Genomic DNA, 14,964 nt, shown 5'->3' with positions numbered 1-14,964 from the left:
CCATGGCCAGACCCAGACCCGCCGTTTGATGATGGGCAGCGGGGGAAAGGAGATTCAGCGAGGAACATGCCGATCTTGGCGACGGCAACGGCGGTGGCGTCTCACCCACTTCTAGGATTTGACGGAGCACAGGCGCGGGGCAGTTATAGTACGCCGCACTCGGAGGGGATGCCGTGGGATGCATCGGGCTCTAGCAGCATTGGCTTTCGGCCGGATCAGACGCAACAAGGGTTCGCCGGGCCGCCTCGCGGCAGATTTCTTCCGCCGAACTCGGAGACGATGCAGTGGGACCGCTACGGGGTCAACACCGGGCAGAGTCGCGGCAGGCAGGCGACGGCGTGGGACAATCCCCGCGCATAGACTGGACATTCGAGCCGGAAGACACATGCCGGCGTCGGAGAATGCATGGGACCGGCGAGAAGAGGGTCCCTATTCTCACTTGCAGCGTTTGGATCATGGGCGTCTAGTTCAGCCACGCTTTGATCATTATCTTGGCAGACAACCGACAGAGTGGGACAATCCCGCTCATAGGCTGGAGAATCGGTCCGGGCGACACATGTCTGCGTGGGACAACGCATGGGGTCGACATGACGGAGCAGGCTATTCTAACACACCCCGTTATGATCAATTTCGTCAGGAGCATGCACATTACGAGAAGATGAAAGCCCCGCATTTCGATGGATCTGATGAGGCCGTGGATTGGGATCCCTGGGGTAATCGGTTCCCAGATCACCAAATTCAAAACGGTCACAAGTCGTGGGAACCCCAGGAGCAGCGACAACCAGTGTCCTTACCGATCGCGGATGGGGGATTTTCCAAGGAAGAGGATCAGGACTACCGTGAGCTTCTCTCGGTGCGGGATTCCTTCAGATACACAGAGGGTGTAAAAGTTGTTGATGTTAGTGAGGATGCTCCTGCTGTAGCTGATGAAAATAATGTTGCTTCCCGAACGGTTCTCTATGTTCAGGATAGTTTGGAAGGGAAACCTGAGGTTTTGCTCCACTCGAACACGTTACGTGATGATGGAACTGTGGCACTGAGTGAAAATGCAGTTAGTGAGGATGGAAAGTACTTGGCCTATGGCAATAGTTCAAGTGGAAGCGATTGGGTGACCATTAAAGTTATCAAGATTGATTATAGAACCACTGAGCCTGATGTTGTTTCATGGGTTAAGTTTTCGGGTATTAGTTGGACGCATGATGGCAAGGGTTTTTTCAACAGCCGTTATCCAGCTCCGAAAGAGGGAGAGAATTTAGATGCAGGCACAGAGACCCTTTCCAACTTAAACCAAGAAGTGTATTATCATTTTTTGGGTACCAATCAGTCTGAAGATATCTTATGTTGGAGGGATCATGATAATCCCAAACATTCACATTCTGCTTCAGTCACGGAAGATGGGAAGTATGTTCTTTTGTACATTGGAGAAAGTTGTGACCCAGTCAACAAGGTTTATTACTGTGATTTATCATTGCTCTCTAAAGAACTTGAAGGTTGTAGGGGGACAAAGGAGTTGCTACCTTTCATAAGGCTTGTTGATAACTTTGATGCTTCCTATCACTATGTTGCAAATGACGAGACGGATTTAATCTTCCTCACAAGTAAAAAACCTCCAAGATACAAACTTGTACGAGTTGATCTAACAGAACCTAATTCCTGGACTGTGGTACTTCAAGAAGATAAAAAGGATGTGCTTGACTCTGCTTCAGCTGTAAGTGGCAATCGGATAGTTGTGAATTATTTAAGCGATGTGAAAAATGTTGTGCACACAAGGGACCTGAGAACAGGTGACCTGTTGCACCATTTACCACTTGACATTGGAACTGTATCTGAAATTTTTGCTCGACGCAAAGACAGCAGAATCTTTATTGGATTTACAAGCTTCCTAGTCCCTGGAATTATATATATGTGCAAGTTGGAAGGCGATATGAGTTGTCTAAATGAGAAAATCGACCACACGAAATATGCATTTGGAGATGTGATTTTATTTGGTCATGGTCAAAGAATGAAGATTGATGAGCATACGGAGTTTTGTGATAGCCGGGTTTCGGAGCCAGGATGCCTCATTGCTCATTGGTTTCCACCTTGAGGGCAGGTGAATTTTAACCGCGGGGGAGTTGATACGTGCATATCCACATGAAGATCCCCATATCTTTATTAATTAGTTATTTTGATTTACCGTATCTTTAGGATATCTATTTCTTGCTCATTAGGTTAGTATTAGTATTATAAATAGGGTTATTGTTATTTTCTTTATTCAATCAAGAAATATGAAATTATCTTTTTAGCTTTTACCGTTTTTATCTTTTTACAATCTTAAATCTTGGTTTGATCGACCGGCAAAGCTCCGGCGACTGCCTTTTATCGTGATAAGGGAACTTCACCCTTATCAGTTTCCATTTATAGGAATAGGTCATCTTGGATGTGACAAACGAAAAAGGAAAGTGAGTCATCTGTAGTGGGACAGAGGGAGTACTTGCAAAAAGGTTAAAACCCCAACCCTAAGGGCCCCACATCCCGACCCAACAGTATTGTGAGAGGTGTTCAATCAAGATACGCAGTGACCCGCTAGGAGGGGGGATAACCCACTGTCCAACGTGTTTATCTTATACTCATGAGGTAGGAATATCAGATTTTTTCATTTGTTTGGATGTCTTGAATCATTACTGTTTGCCGCTAGCCAAACGGGGGTCTCACTGTTGTACCAATTTATATAGGAGTAGGGCACAATAGATATGTATCTGTAACCGCAGTCATAATACAATTTGTTCTCCGTTCTTGCCCGTGGACGTAGCCAACACAACGTTGGTGAACCACGTAAATTTTGTGTCTCTTTACGTTCTTTCGTTTGTCGATTACACAATTACTCTATTTATCATAACATCAATAAACCAAGATTACAAAATTTTAATTATCATACATGCATATAAAAAATAAATTTTAAGGTTATTCTCGATCAAGGTTTTTTCAATCAAAAAGAGAAAAATGAAGAAATGACTGAGAACTTGTAGCCTCGGCTTTTGAATGATCATATTAGAAAATCAACCATGATCGCAGGTTTATGGACAATCAGTATTCTTAATAATAGTAGTATTAAATAAAATATGGAGTACTACTACTCATTTAAATAATCTACATTTTTCATTTTGCTTTTTCTTTTAATTTCTTCTTTCTTTTTAATTTAAAAATACACCGTCGTGCTATAAAGCTCATTAGGCGAGATTAAATCTCATGATTAAATATATATGTTTGGTTCATAAGATTGAACTTCACAACTTAATCCTATATGGATAGTCTCATGATAATTAGTTATAGCTCCCCCTCCAACTAAAATAATCTCACAGCTTAATTCTAAATGAATAGTCTCATTATATTAGTCATGGCAACCGAACACCAAACACTCGTGCTTATCGTTGATGGGCCACGCTTTTCATCTATTTCATGTTTTTGTAGTAGTACTCTATTGTTTTATCACTTTATGTTTAATCTTTTTAATTAGTCCATAAATTCAACTAGGATATTTAACTGAAAAATTTTCTATCAGCTTTGAGTTTAATTGAATTTACTTTTTAATTAATTTTCTAAATTAAATAAAAATATAATCGAATTTGAATACTTAATTAATAGGAGTACAAGAAATGGATAAAAAGTTAAAGGGTAAGATCCATAAATAGTGTAAGAAATCAAAGTGTGGTTTATTGTAAACGATCTTAAATCATAGTGCAAGAAATTTTGTAAACTCTCTTAAATCGTAGTTAGCTCTTAATCTTATTTGTAGGGATATTCACATATAGATAAAAAAAATTCATCATAAGTTCCAAATTTTGTATGACAATCAATATTTGATTATTATAATATTATTGCATAATTTAAATCCTCAATCTCCAATATAACAGGGAGTTCGAATAATTTGCTGCATGCCCTGCCAACAATCACATATAAATATAATACTTCCGAAGTTTCATTTTTTCATTTTAGTTTGTTCGCGAATAAGAGTCACAGTTCATTTTTACTATAAATGGTCATAGACTCCAAATTCCTAACTCATTCACCTCACATTTCATTTAAGACTAATACTATGTAAGTGAGACTTATGCACCACCAACTTTTCTTAATATTTCTTAAAATTTGTGACGAAAAGAAATGAGATTCATATTCGCGGACGGTTAATATGGTGGAACGAAGATTACGCGTGATCAAGTTATATGGAAAAATAACCGACCGAGTGGATCAGTTAGCAAATGTCGTTGCGACTTGATCAAGGCGCTTCTCTCTCTCACAAAAATATTTATAACTCCCTAACATGCATCCTACTTTAAACAGCAAGCGGCAAGTACGTGGTCGATCCCACAGAGAAACTGGTGCGTTGAGTGTGTGTGTTTAGTGAGCAGGGTTCGACAGCTGTCACGCTTTATGTTGGGAGTTTTAGACTACTGGATTAAACTAGGCGGAATGTAAGCTAACTACTGGATCAAGTGACTCATCATGCTGGAGAATAGCGAACCGATCAAGTAAACAACAAACTGGAATAAAAGATTTATGATAAGGCCTATTTCATGCATCGGTTTATGGGTAAAATGTGTACTACTTGATCGGTTTATCATGCAAAACAAGTGTTAATTGTGCAGAAATGCCGCTTGACCAAGGCAACGAAGCCAAACTGATCAAGCAAGTACAATCGGCGGAAAAGGCCAATAAATCAGGGTAGTTGATCAAGGGGAGTAATCAAGCAGTTAGGCAGTGACCAATGGCTTCCAGAAGAAGGGCACGTGAGGAAATGAGCTGGATGTGGCGCACCATTCTGTTATCAAGTACAACGTTCTAGAAGGGGACACGTGCTGGCATATGAGATGCAAGGACGGAACTGAGTCATGAATTTGTTACTCAAAAGCGTCGACATTCTAGAAGGAAAAGCACGTAGCAATCAATGAGTCGCTCATCCTCAACGTGAGTGAATATTCCCTGTCAAGCTCGTTATCCAGCTGGAGGGCGAGTAGAGCTTATAAATAGAGGATGTGCCATCACAAGAAAGAGGAATCCGATCCTTTACTTTCCGTCTAGTTTAGCTTAGTTCAGTTCTCTAGATAGCTTAGCCTAGCTTAGATAAAGTGTTGCTTAGTTAGAAAGGGCAATTGAAGAAGCGCTACAGAATACTTGTTATCTGTCATCGTATTCTGAAGTTTCCCGCCGAGATTCTTCTTGGTTTTACTTGCTTTCGTAGTTTCCCAAAGTGTTAGCTTAGTTTAAACTTTTCGTTGTACTGTTCTCAGTTTTAGTTTAATCAAAGTTATTTCATTTTCATCCTCGCATTTACTGTTACGTTTTCGCCTGCAATTCACTTGACCCAGTAGTTAAATTTACCTTGATCAAGTCAGCAAGTTTAATTCTGCCTAGAGTAAAATCAGTAGTTAAAAACTCCCAAGTTAAAGCGTGGCAGCAGCCAACCCCCTGTTCACTACTCACACACTCGACACACCAACTTCTCTGTGGGATCGACCCCGAACTTGCCGCTTTACTCTTAAAGTAGTGCAAAATTGGGAGTTTACAAATTACTTTGGTAGGAAACGAGCGAGAGCGAGTTTGCATCGATCAAGTAGCAACAACATTTGCTAACTGATCCAATCGGTTCGGTTATCTTCAATATAACTTGGTCTGAATTCGTGCCCCTCTCGTGGTCCTTTCAATTTAACTACCTAAACATGCTACGAATCTATGAAACACTCTGCCATTCAACATAATGAAAGTTCAACTTTGGATTTGAAATTTTTTTTAAAGATAAAGATTAAACTAGAACAGTAGACGAAAATTCCGAAAACATATAACTTTGATTTTTAACTCAAAACAGAAATGTGAAGATGCGGAATACAAAACAATAAATGATTCTTTAACTACGCAACAAACACGAAATCAAACTAGTCAACTAGATCTAGAGTGAAAGAAAGCGAATAAAGCCGAGAGATCCTCAGTTGGAAACTTGAGACGGCGCCGAACAGATCTGGGTTTCTCTGTCGCGCTCCCTTCGGTCGCTCTGCTTCTGGCTAACCATTACTACTTTCTAATCTAAGCTATTTTGGAACTGGGAGAAAAAGACTCGGAACCAGGAACAGGCGGAAAAGGAACTGAAGGAATAAGAAGCCCTCTACTATGGCGTTGCGTCCTCTATTTATATGCTCTTCACAACAACCTCCAGCTATGATAACAACTTTGGCAGCGAATATTTTTCCTTACTGGGATTGCGCGCCTCATCCGTTGATACGTGTCCTCCTTCTAGAATGTAGTGTTTCTTCGATAACCGAGTGAGGATTCGTCTTCGTTCTTGCGCGTCTTATCCATCGATACGTGTCCCATTTTCTGTTTCACAGCTGTAGTCCTTGATAACTGATTGAAGATCGCCTTCCAGTGCATCGGCCATACGTGTCCTCCTTCTGGAATGTAGTGGTCCCCCGCCTAACTGCTTGATCACCACCTTGATCAACCCACACGGTTTTGGCCTTTTGCGCCAGCTTGATCAGTTTGGCCTTGCTGCCCTTAGTCAAGCGGCATTCCTGCACAATTAACACTCGCCTTACGCATGAAACTGATCAAGTAGCACACTTTTTACCCTTTAAACCGATGCATGAAATAGGTCTTATCAGAATACTTACTTCGTCAGTCATTAAATGTCTCCTTTTTTCGTCCGTCCATGGATAAATATCTAATTCAACTAACTCATTTCTACTAATTCCACTTATTTATTGCTGGAAGGATGAAATACAATATAATTCCAAATTTTTAAAAAAAATCCATCAAACTTATTGCCGTAGTGAGTGCGTCTAATTTTACGCGCTTGAAAGTCGAACCCAAGTTTTTTACTTGTTCAAATTCAAATGATTGCCGTAGTGAGTGCGTCTAATTTTACGCGTAGGTAAGTCGAACCCAAGTTTTTCACTTGTTCAAATTCTTTGAATTTGAATACTACAATGCAAACACTAAACTAAAGCTAGCAGACAACACATGCACATTATTCTCTTTTAAGACTTTGGAATCGGTCTACCAAAATGGAAAAAAGTAATGCTATTTCTGCAATAGCAAACAAAATTATTACCTGCCGTACAATGACTTTTCAAAGTCTCCGTACAATGACTTTTCAAAGTCTCCCCCTTGGTTTACCACAAATCATTTCTCATCGCTAACTTAAATTACTCTCTCATCCTAAGTTAACCCATTCTTACTATTTTCAGCACATTCCAAATTAAATTGAGAGTTTTTTTTCGTAACTTAATCGATTTGTATTATTTTTTGGTACATTCTAAATTAAATAATTCATTTTCTTTTTGGCAAAAATCAAAGTTTATATTATACTTTATTCTCTTTTTATCTAGTACTCCATTGGTCCACCATTCAAAGAGTTACTTTGACTCTCATGACTTTTAAGAAATTGTTTGACTTTGTGAAGTAAAATTAAAATGGATAAGTGGGTGGAGTATGTGACCAATTTTTTAGTATATTAGTTTTATAATGAATTGTGAGTGTAAAAGTTAGTGCAATGTGAGATTTGTATATTTAAATAAATGAATATTTAAATCATGGATAATCTAAAATTATAAAATGATTTCTTAAATAGTGGACAGAGCGAGTAGTGCTATATACTTAATCTTTTCTGCTACTTGTTACTCCACTAAATACTACTCTTGTGGAGTATGTACGAAAGAAACTTCTCCACCAACTTTGAACTAAAAGAATTATCAATTTGAATTTTTGAGAAGTGGTCTAAAATTCACGCTCCATTCATTCAACTATAAAACCATTCACTCCAAACCACCAAAATCATAAGCCCATTGCTCCATACCTTAAGCCAAAGAGTGGACAAATGACACTCTTTCTTCACAAATCAATTCTTCTTCTTCTTCTTATCATCCAAAGTGTTGCATGTTTGAGCATAGAAAATGACACCATTTCAACTGGTGTAGTAATCAAAGATTCACAAACCATCACATCCCCAAAACAAATTTACAAACTAGGATTCTTCTCTCCTCCAAACACAACCAACCGCTACTTAGCCATCTTCTTCGCCTTCTCCCAAGAAACCGTGATTTGGGTCGCCAACAGAGACACACCCCTCACTGATTCTTCCGGCTCCGTTACTCTGTCCCGAGACGGCAATCTTGTCATCTTGGACGGGACTAATCGAACTGTATGGTCGACTAATCTCACCACCTCTCCTACCAATCCAGTAGTCCAAATCCTTGACACTGGCAATCTCGTCTTGCGGGAAGAGGCCTCTGGAGACATGTTGTGGGAGTCTTTCTCACATCCTACGGATATTCAGGTGCAGGGAATGCCATTAAGCCAGAACGTCAAGACAGGGAAGCAAGTGCTGCTGACGGCGTGGAAAAACGCCACGGACCCCGGGACAGGGCGCTTCACCGGTGGCCTGGACGTCACGAGCGGGACCCCACAGCTTTACATCAGGGATATTGAGGGGCGGCCGCGCTTGAGGAGTGGGCCGTGGAACGGTTTCATTTTTCTTGGGATGAAGAGATTGTTCTACGCTATATAACACCGATACGCCACCCTGTTGCCGTATCACGTATCGGATACGTATCCGATACCGATACGCGACGGATACACCGTCGATACGTATCCTGGGCGTATCCGCGAGCTGGGCCGTATTGGGCCGGGAAACCTCAGATTCGATACGTATCCTTCGGCGTATCCGCGAGCTGGGCCGTATTGGGCCTTCATCCTCCTCTATCTGCAAAGATCTGAGGTTCTCCTCTTCGAAATCAACGTCCATCTCTGTCGAAGAACTTCGCAACTTTCAATTTACGAACTTCAATCCGATTTGGGAACAAAATTGACAGTTAATCGGATATGAAGAAGAAGAAGAAGAAGAAGAAAAAAGGGGAGGCGCCGCTATTGCCTCAACTAGGGATTGAAGAAAATTGGAAATGGGAGAATGAATTGGGCAAGAAGTAGTCACGATGGAAAAGGAGTATATTTGGGGCTCATTTTTTGGGCCAATTTATTACTCCATTAACTTTGTCTAATTTTGTAACTATAAATAAATATTTTGATCAATATTATTGGTAATATGGATAAGTATAACCAAAAAATCGATGTGGTGTAATCGACCATAAAAGAAATTGACTTTAGCTTTTAATATTTTGTAATTTTATTATTTTTATTTGTATAATAACATTAGAATATCTATTTTGTGATTTATTATGCACTATTATTATTTATTAAAAAAATAGTTAAAACGTATCCGCGTATCGGGTTGTTTGGGAAAGAGCCGTATCCGCGTATCCGTATCCTTCGGATACTGATACGCGTATCCGTATCCGTGCCGCATAGGTTCTACGCCCACTTAGATGGATTCAATCATGTCACGAATGACAGTGCTGGAAATTTCTTCTTCACCCCGCAGCTGATGAATGATAGGCATATAATATCCAGCGTCAACTTCTCAGGAAGTATGGAACGGAAGGTGTGGAATGGAAACAAATGGGACTTGGTGTTGGTCGCTCCGGAAAATGAGTGTGATGTTTACGGGAAGTGTGGGCCGTTTGGTAGCTGTAATATCATGCAATCGCCTATTTGTAGTTGTTTGAGAGGTTTTGAGCCTGTAAATGAGGATGAATGGAGGAGAGGGAATTGGACTGATGGTTGTAGGAGGAAGAACCGGTTGCAATGTGGAGGAGATGGATTTGCGATGTTGCAGAATATGAAGGTTCCGGACTTTGCAAAACCCTTGCTATCTATGGTTCAAGATGAATGTCGGACCATATGTCGGAGGAACTGCTCATGCATTGCTTATGCTTATGATGGTAACATTGGTTGTATGTTTTGGAGTGATACCTTGATTGACACTCAGGATTTTGGTAGTGTTGGTGTTAGCCTCTACATTCGTCTCTCTGCGTCTGAATTTGGTAATTTCCTTCACAGATTTTACTAGCTTATTATTCTTTTAATGATCAATCAAGGTTGCCTAAATTGAAACTTATCTTTTTCATGATCCAGATAGCAGCACGAGGAGAAAGTTGTACATCATAATTGGAGTAGCTGCGGGTTTTGTTTGCATATCTGTTATGATGTTTATTGCTTGGTGGTTAATAGTGAAGAGGAAAGGTGATTGACCTATTATCGCTTTTGACACAGTAAGTATATATTGCTGCATATCACTCTAGAAATGATCATGTTCTTTGTGAAATCAGGAGACAAAGAGAAAGATACAAGTATTGTAGAAGCAGGCCATATGTTCACGACGGATTCAACTGCAATCGTTCTTAGAAATGAATCAAATGAAGTTAATATTGGTGAGTTGCCAAAGTTCACTTTTAAGATGCTTGCTAATGCAACAAACCAGTTCCATGTAACTAATCTTCTTGGAAGGGGTGGTTTCGGTCCTGTTTACAAGGTACTTATGATTTTACAGTTTGATGTAATACTCAATTCTACATGTTTGAGCCCATTGAATGACAAGACCATATATACGCTGTTTGATGTGTGTTTTGGCAGGGAGTTCTGGCAAACGGGAAAGAAATCGCTGTGAAGAGACTATCAACAGACTCTGGACAAGGAATGCAAGAATTCATGAATGAAGTGATTGTGATATCCAAACTCCAACACAAGAATCTTGTCAAACTTTTGGGAGGCTGTGTTGAGAAAGAAGAGAAGATTCTGATATACGAACACATGCCAAACAAAAGCTTGGACGCTTGTCTCTTTGGTCAGTTCAACTCATCACATTCCTCCTATATATGCATTTAAAAACATTTTCAGCCACATAGTTTTCATAAAATATATGTTTGGACAGGTCCTACAAATCCAACAAAGAAGCTGTTAGATTGGAATATGCGTTCCTGCATCATCGAGGGCATCGGGCGAGGCATCTTGTACCTTCATAGAGATTCCAGGCTAAGAATCATTCACAGAGACCTAAAGCCAAGTAATGTTCTACTAGACCAAGACTGGAATCCAAAAATCTCGGATTTTGGGATGGCAAGAATATTCGGAGGCAATGAAGACCATGGCAATACTGCAAGAGTCGTGGGAACATAGTAAGTTGATATTAATCAGTTATATATCATCCTGAGAATAAACGCGCATTTTGCTAACACGGTTAGATAATTTAACAGCGGATACATGGCGCCAGAATACGGAATGGGAGGCAGATTTTCTGAAAAATCTGATGTATACAGCTTCGGGGTGCTGATATTGGAGATTGTGAAAGGAGAAAAGAACACACACTATTTCAATGATGAATTGTCCTTGAGCCTTGTTGGATGTGTAAGCACTTAGCTTGTTAACTTGCTTTATAATCTTTTGAAACTAATCCTGATCATTAAATAATTTATGTTGAATTTCAGGCGTGGAAAATGTGGAGTGAGGGTAACGGTTTGAGTTTCGTTGAGGAAAACATTGCAAGTAGAGAGATGGAGGAAGAGATGGTTCGATGCATTCAGATAGGCCTGCTTTGTGTTCAAGAATATCCCAAGGATAGGCCTTCAATTGAAATCGCGCTGTCGATGCTGAGTCGTGATATCGTGGAGCTGCCACTGCCCAAGCAGCCTGTGTTTGTGGAAAATGGTTCGATTCCAGGACCTGGATCAACAGACCAAAATGTTTTCTCCAGTAACGAACTCACTCTCACTGTTCTTGATGGAAGATGAATGTATTTCCGATTGTATACGCTTATTCTCAGGTTTTCTTTGTTAATTATTTTCCGGGTCGTTTAAGAGTGTCGAACCACTAGGGTTAGAATTCTATATTAGGGTCATGATGTTAGGGTTTCTGCTGTTCAAAAAGTAGAATTTATCTTTCTCTAAAACCCTTATTCTCTGGTTAGCACTCTGATGCCTAAGTCAGGCCATTGATCGAATTCTATGCTCAATGAGTTATAGCAAAACGATAAACAAAAATCCAAGTAATTAAACTAGACATGCCTTGGGAGATTAAGAAATCAATCAGTTTGATGGTGAACGAATTTAGAAAGATATTTTTCTTTCAATTTCTATATGCTAGATACCTTATAACCTGAAAATTGCGATGTTATTTCTTATGATGCCCACAACTTGATGGATGTTGACTGCCTGTATGCAAATAAGAAAATTGTTCCAAGTCTTCGCATTGAGATTGTTAACTGTTTATAGCTGCCTCTGTCGAAGTGGAATATTTATGTTTAATTATGTTTAAACTAGTCGTAAAAATAATTTACAAATGCCACCCCTACCTGTAAGTCTGTATCTGTATGATATTATTCTATAATTTTGGAAAAAAATAAGAGAAGCGACAAGTAATTATTCATTGAGGAGCATAAGGTCGATGTAACGGGTAATGGTTCCAAAATAGTTTTACCATTTTGGGATAAATATGAGGTTAATATGTTGGGGTTTTATATTAGAAAGCATGCTTAAGTATTAAGAATTTTATTCTTAATTTAGCATTAAAGAATGTGATACTTAGATACCTAGGCAAGAAATTGCAATATTATTTCTTATGATATCCACTATTTTAAATGGAATGTTGCATTGGTTGTATTTGGATGTGTTTTGAGAACAATCTGTATTGTACATCCAACTACCAAGATTGACTTGTGCAAAGACTAAGGCGACTATCAAGATTGAATTTATAGAAGTCAAATAGATTAAGCTTTGACTAGTTAGTTATCAACTCGTCATAAAATTAATTTAATTATATACAGCTGTAAGATTTAACTTTATAGGGAGTTGTAATAGCCGAGACCTAGATTCTCGAGAATTTTGAAATAAATACTAGAAATTTATAAAGAGAAAAGAAAGAGTGTTCATAGCTTTGAGCATACAGAACACAACAGTTAGTATATCCAGCTAAGCCTTGAATTTACAGATGTTGATTAAAAAAAAATGAAAGAGCATTTGTTTATTTCTTGAGTAAAAGAGGTACAAGATTTCAGAATTTCAAGCTAATAAAGTACAAATGCTTGAAAAGTAATACACACCAAATAACTAGTACACGTTAAAGAAAAGAGAGTTTTCAAGTAGAACTACTCGATTACACTATAGAGAGAAAAAGGAAAGTGTAAACTAGCGTTGGGCCTCTTCAGCACGGGCTTGCGGCCCAGATCTTTTCGATGGTCCGATGGGCCGAACTAGAGGGGCAGAGGAAATAGGTCTCCCTTGTCCCTGCCAACCGCACACAAAATGGAATTTAAGTGCATGAGATAAAAGACAAACTAGCACCATGCATTAGAAAAAGGAAAGAAGAAACTTACCTTTCAGAAAAATAAGAAAGAGCTGGGCCGGGAGAAGTAAGTCAGCCAACAGCACTTCACCTCAGTGGCTGCACTCTGCAAGGCTGCGTCCCTGCAGCTCGTACTTCACTCGTACCTGCCATAAACCAACAAAAGTAATGAATAAACCTAGTACAACACCTCATGTGGAGACAAATACAGTTAAGTAGTACAGCAAGGGAATGCAGGGAATAATGCACCTTTCCAGCTATGATATCAAAGCACAACCAGGAGCCAAAGGCTCATCCAACTCACGAGTACACCCTGCGATTTTACTGCAGAGGGAACAACTACTAACCAGCCAGCAATTATAGCCAAGTACACCAGCCTTTCTCAGGCTTTCAGTTAGACAAAGGTGTATAAACAATCCCAGCTTCACCCTCTCTCAATACCACAACTCAGTAGCAAAGAAGCAAGCGAAAGAGAGGGAGGAAGAACTGAGGCAGAGAGGGATCGAGCAAGAGTAAGAGCAGCCTCACTCAGCAATCACAAGAGGTAAATCCTCCAAACCATACTAGCATCATGTAGCACACAGTAGATAGCTAAAGCATGAGGACTTAGGGACAGAAACTCAAGAACATAGGAGTATGCCTTAAATCCACACTTCACGACAGAATCGAAACTTCCACCACAGACTCACCCCCCCCGATGAAATAGAATCAAACCCAACAGAATGCAAGAGAAATCCCCTAATGCTCAAGTTACAGTATTATTGAAAATTCGCAAGTTTCATTTATCAACGCTAGAGAATTTTTAAACGAGAAACTTAGCTTCGGAGGGAGAATGGCTCTGGCAGAGACGTCGTGCCGCCAGAGGCGAAAACGCTGGACGAGAGGTAGTGATCCGACAGCGGGGTGTCAAGAGCGGTGGCGAGCCGAGACCGCAGGCGTCCCCGGCGTGCAGCAGCGGCAACGGACCGCACCGTGTCCAGCCTAACCTCCTGGGAACAGCGACGGCAGGAGCCTCGCGAAGCTGGACCCCCCCCCGCTCGTCCTCGGCAGCGGCGGCTCAATGGGCTCGCTGGAAGGGGGACAGCACCGACGAGGGGCTGCTGCTTCGATGCGACGGAGGGGTGGATCGACGGCGGAAAAGAGGCAAGCTGAGGCCACGCACCGGCGAGCCTAGTGTCGCGACAGCAACAGTACAGCCGAGAGGGAGAGAGATCTTCTTGGCACCAATCGTCCCTCGCTGGAGACGGAGGTAACGGAGACGGTTTCCATTGGAGCCCTGCCGCTGCTAGGCGGACGGAACCGCGTCTCGCAGACCCGGAAGGAAGACGATGAGGCGCGACAGGGCATCGATGGCGGTGATGAGCGATGATGGCGGTTCGGCGCAGAGGTGACGGAGTCAAGGGATTCAATTTGGAATTTGGGGATTTGGAGTTGTGTTGTGAAGAAGAAATGGGAGAAGGCTCGACGAGTGAGAGTATAAAATTGGGCTTCCCCAATTTTAGAAACTTTGGCCTTGGTAATTTATTTTGTTTTTGGGCCTTTGCAATATAAAGTAAACAGTTGGGCCTCAGTTTAAGGAAGTAAAAGAAGTGGTTCCATAAAGTTTTGGGCCTGAAGAAATAAAATATACGGGCCAGATTAAATAAATCCCCTAGCTGGACCCGGAACTTAGTTGAACCCTTTTCCCTAGATTAATTCTAAGAGTTAATGGAATTAATGCCTTAAGCCACGGAAGGAACGAAATGTTAAGCCGTGTGAAGTAAT

The 14,964-nt window shown here is 40.7% G+C and overlaps 3 protein-coding genes across 3 annotated transcripts; all 3 read left to right on the top strand.

Moving 5' to 3' along the window:
* The first annotated feature begins 385 nt into the window (after positions 1–385).
* Positions 386–2,086, top strand: LOC121777883 (prolyl endopeptidase-like). Its single transcript, XM_042175222.1, has one exon. It carries the CDS (start codon positions 386–388, stop codon positions 2,084–2,086), a length of 1,701 nt encoding a protein of 566 aa, XP_042031156.1.
* Positions 2,087–7,830: 5,744 nt separating this feature from the next.
* Positions 7,831–9,643, top strand: LOC121777882 (G-type lectin S-receptor-like serine/threonine-protein kinase At1g11300; the record flags this gene model as incomplete). The annotated part of the gene is made up of 2 exons (XM_042175221.1): positions 7,831–8,520; positions 9,334–9,643. Coding segments are annotated over exons 1-2 (984 nt in total), but the record flags the coding sequence as incomplete, so codon positions are not given.
* On the top strand, positions 9,609–11,763 carry LOC121777163 (G-type lectin S-receptor-like serine/threonine-protein kinase B120). Its single transcript, XM_042174319.1, has 7 exons — positions 9,609–9,908; positions 10,000–10,107; positions 10,194–10,396; positions 10,498–10,708; positions 10,796–11,039; positions 11,118–11,268; positions 11,349–11,763. The coding sequence occupies exons 1-7, from the start codon at positions 9,692–9,694 to the stop codon at positions 11,649–11,651; spliced, it is 1,437 nt and encodes a 478-aa protein (XP_042030253.1). The 5' UTR covers positions 9,609–9,691; the 3' UTR covers positions 11,652–11,763.
* Positions 11,764–14,964: the final 3,201 nt, after the last annotated feature.

Source organism: Salvia splendens, chromosome 18 (genome assembly GCF_004379255.2).
Source record: "Salvia splendens isolate huo1 chromosome 18, SspV2, whole genome shotgun sequence".
Taxonomy (NCBI): Eukaryota; Viridiplantae; Streptophyta; class Magnoliopsida; order Lamiales; family Lamiaceae; genus Salvia; species Salvia splendens.
Note: the sequence above shows the minus strand (reverse complement) of the source record. Positions and strands in the feature narration are given on the sequence as shown.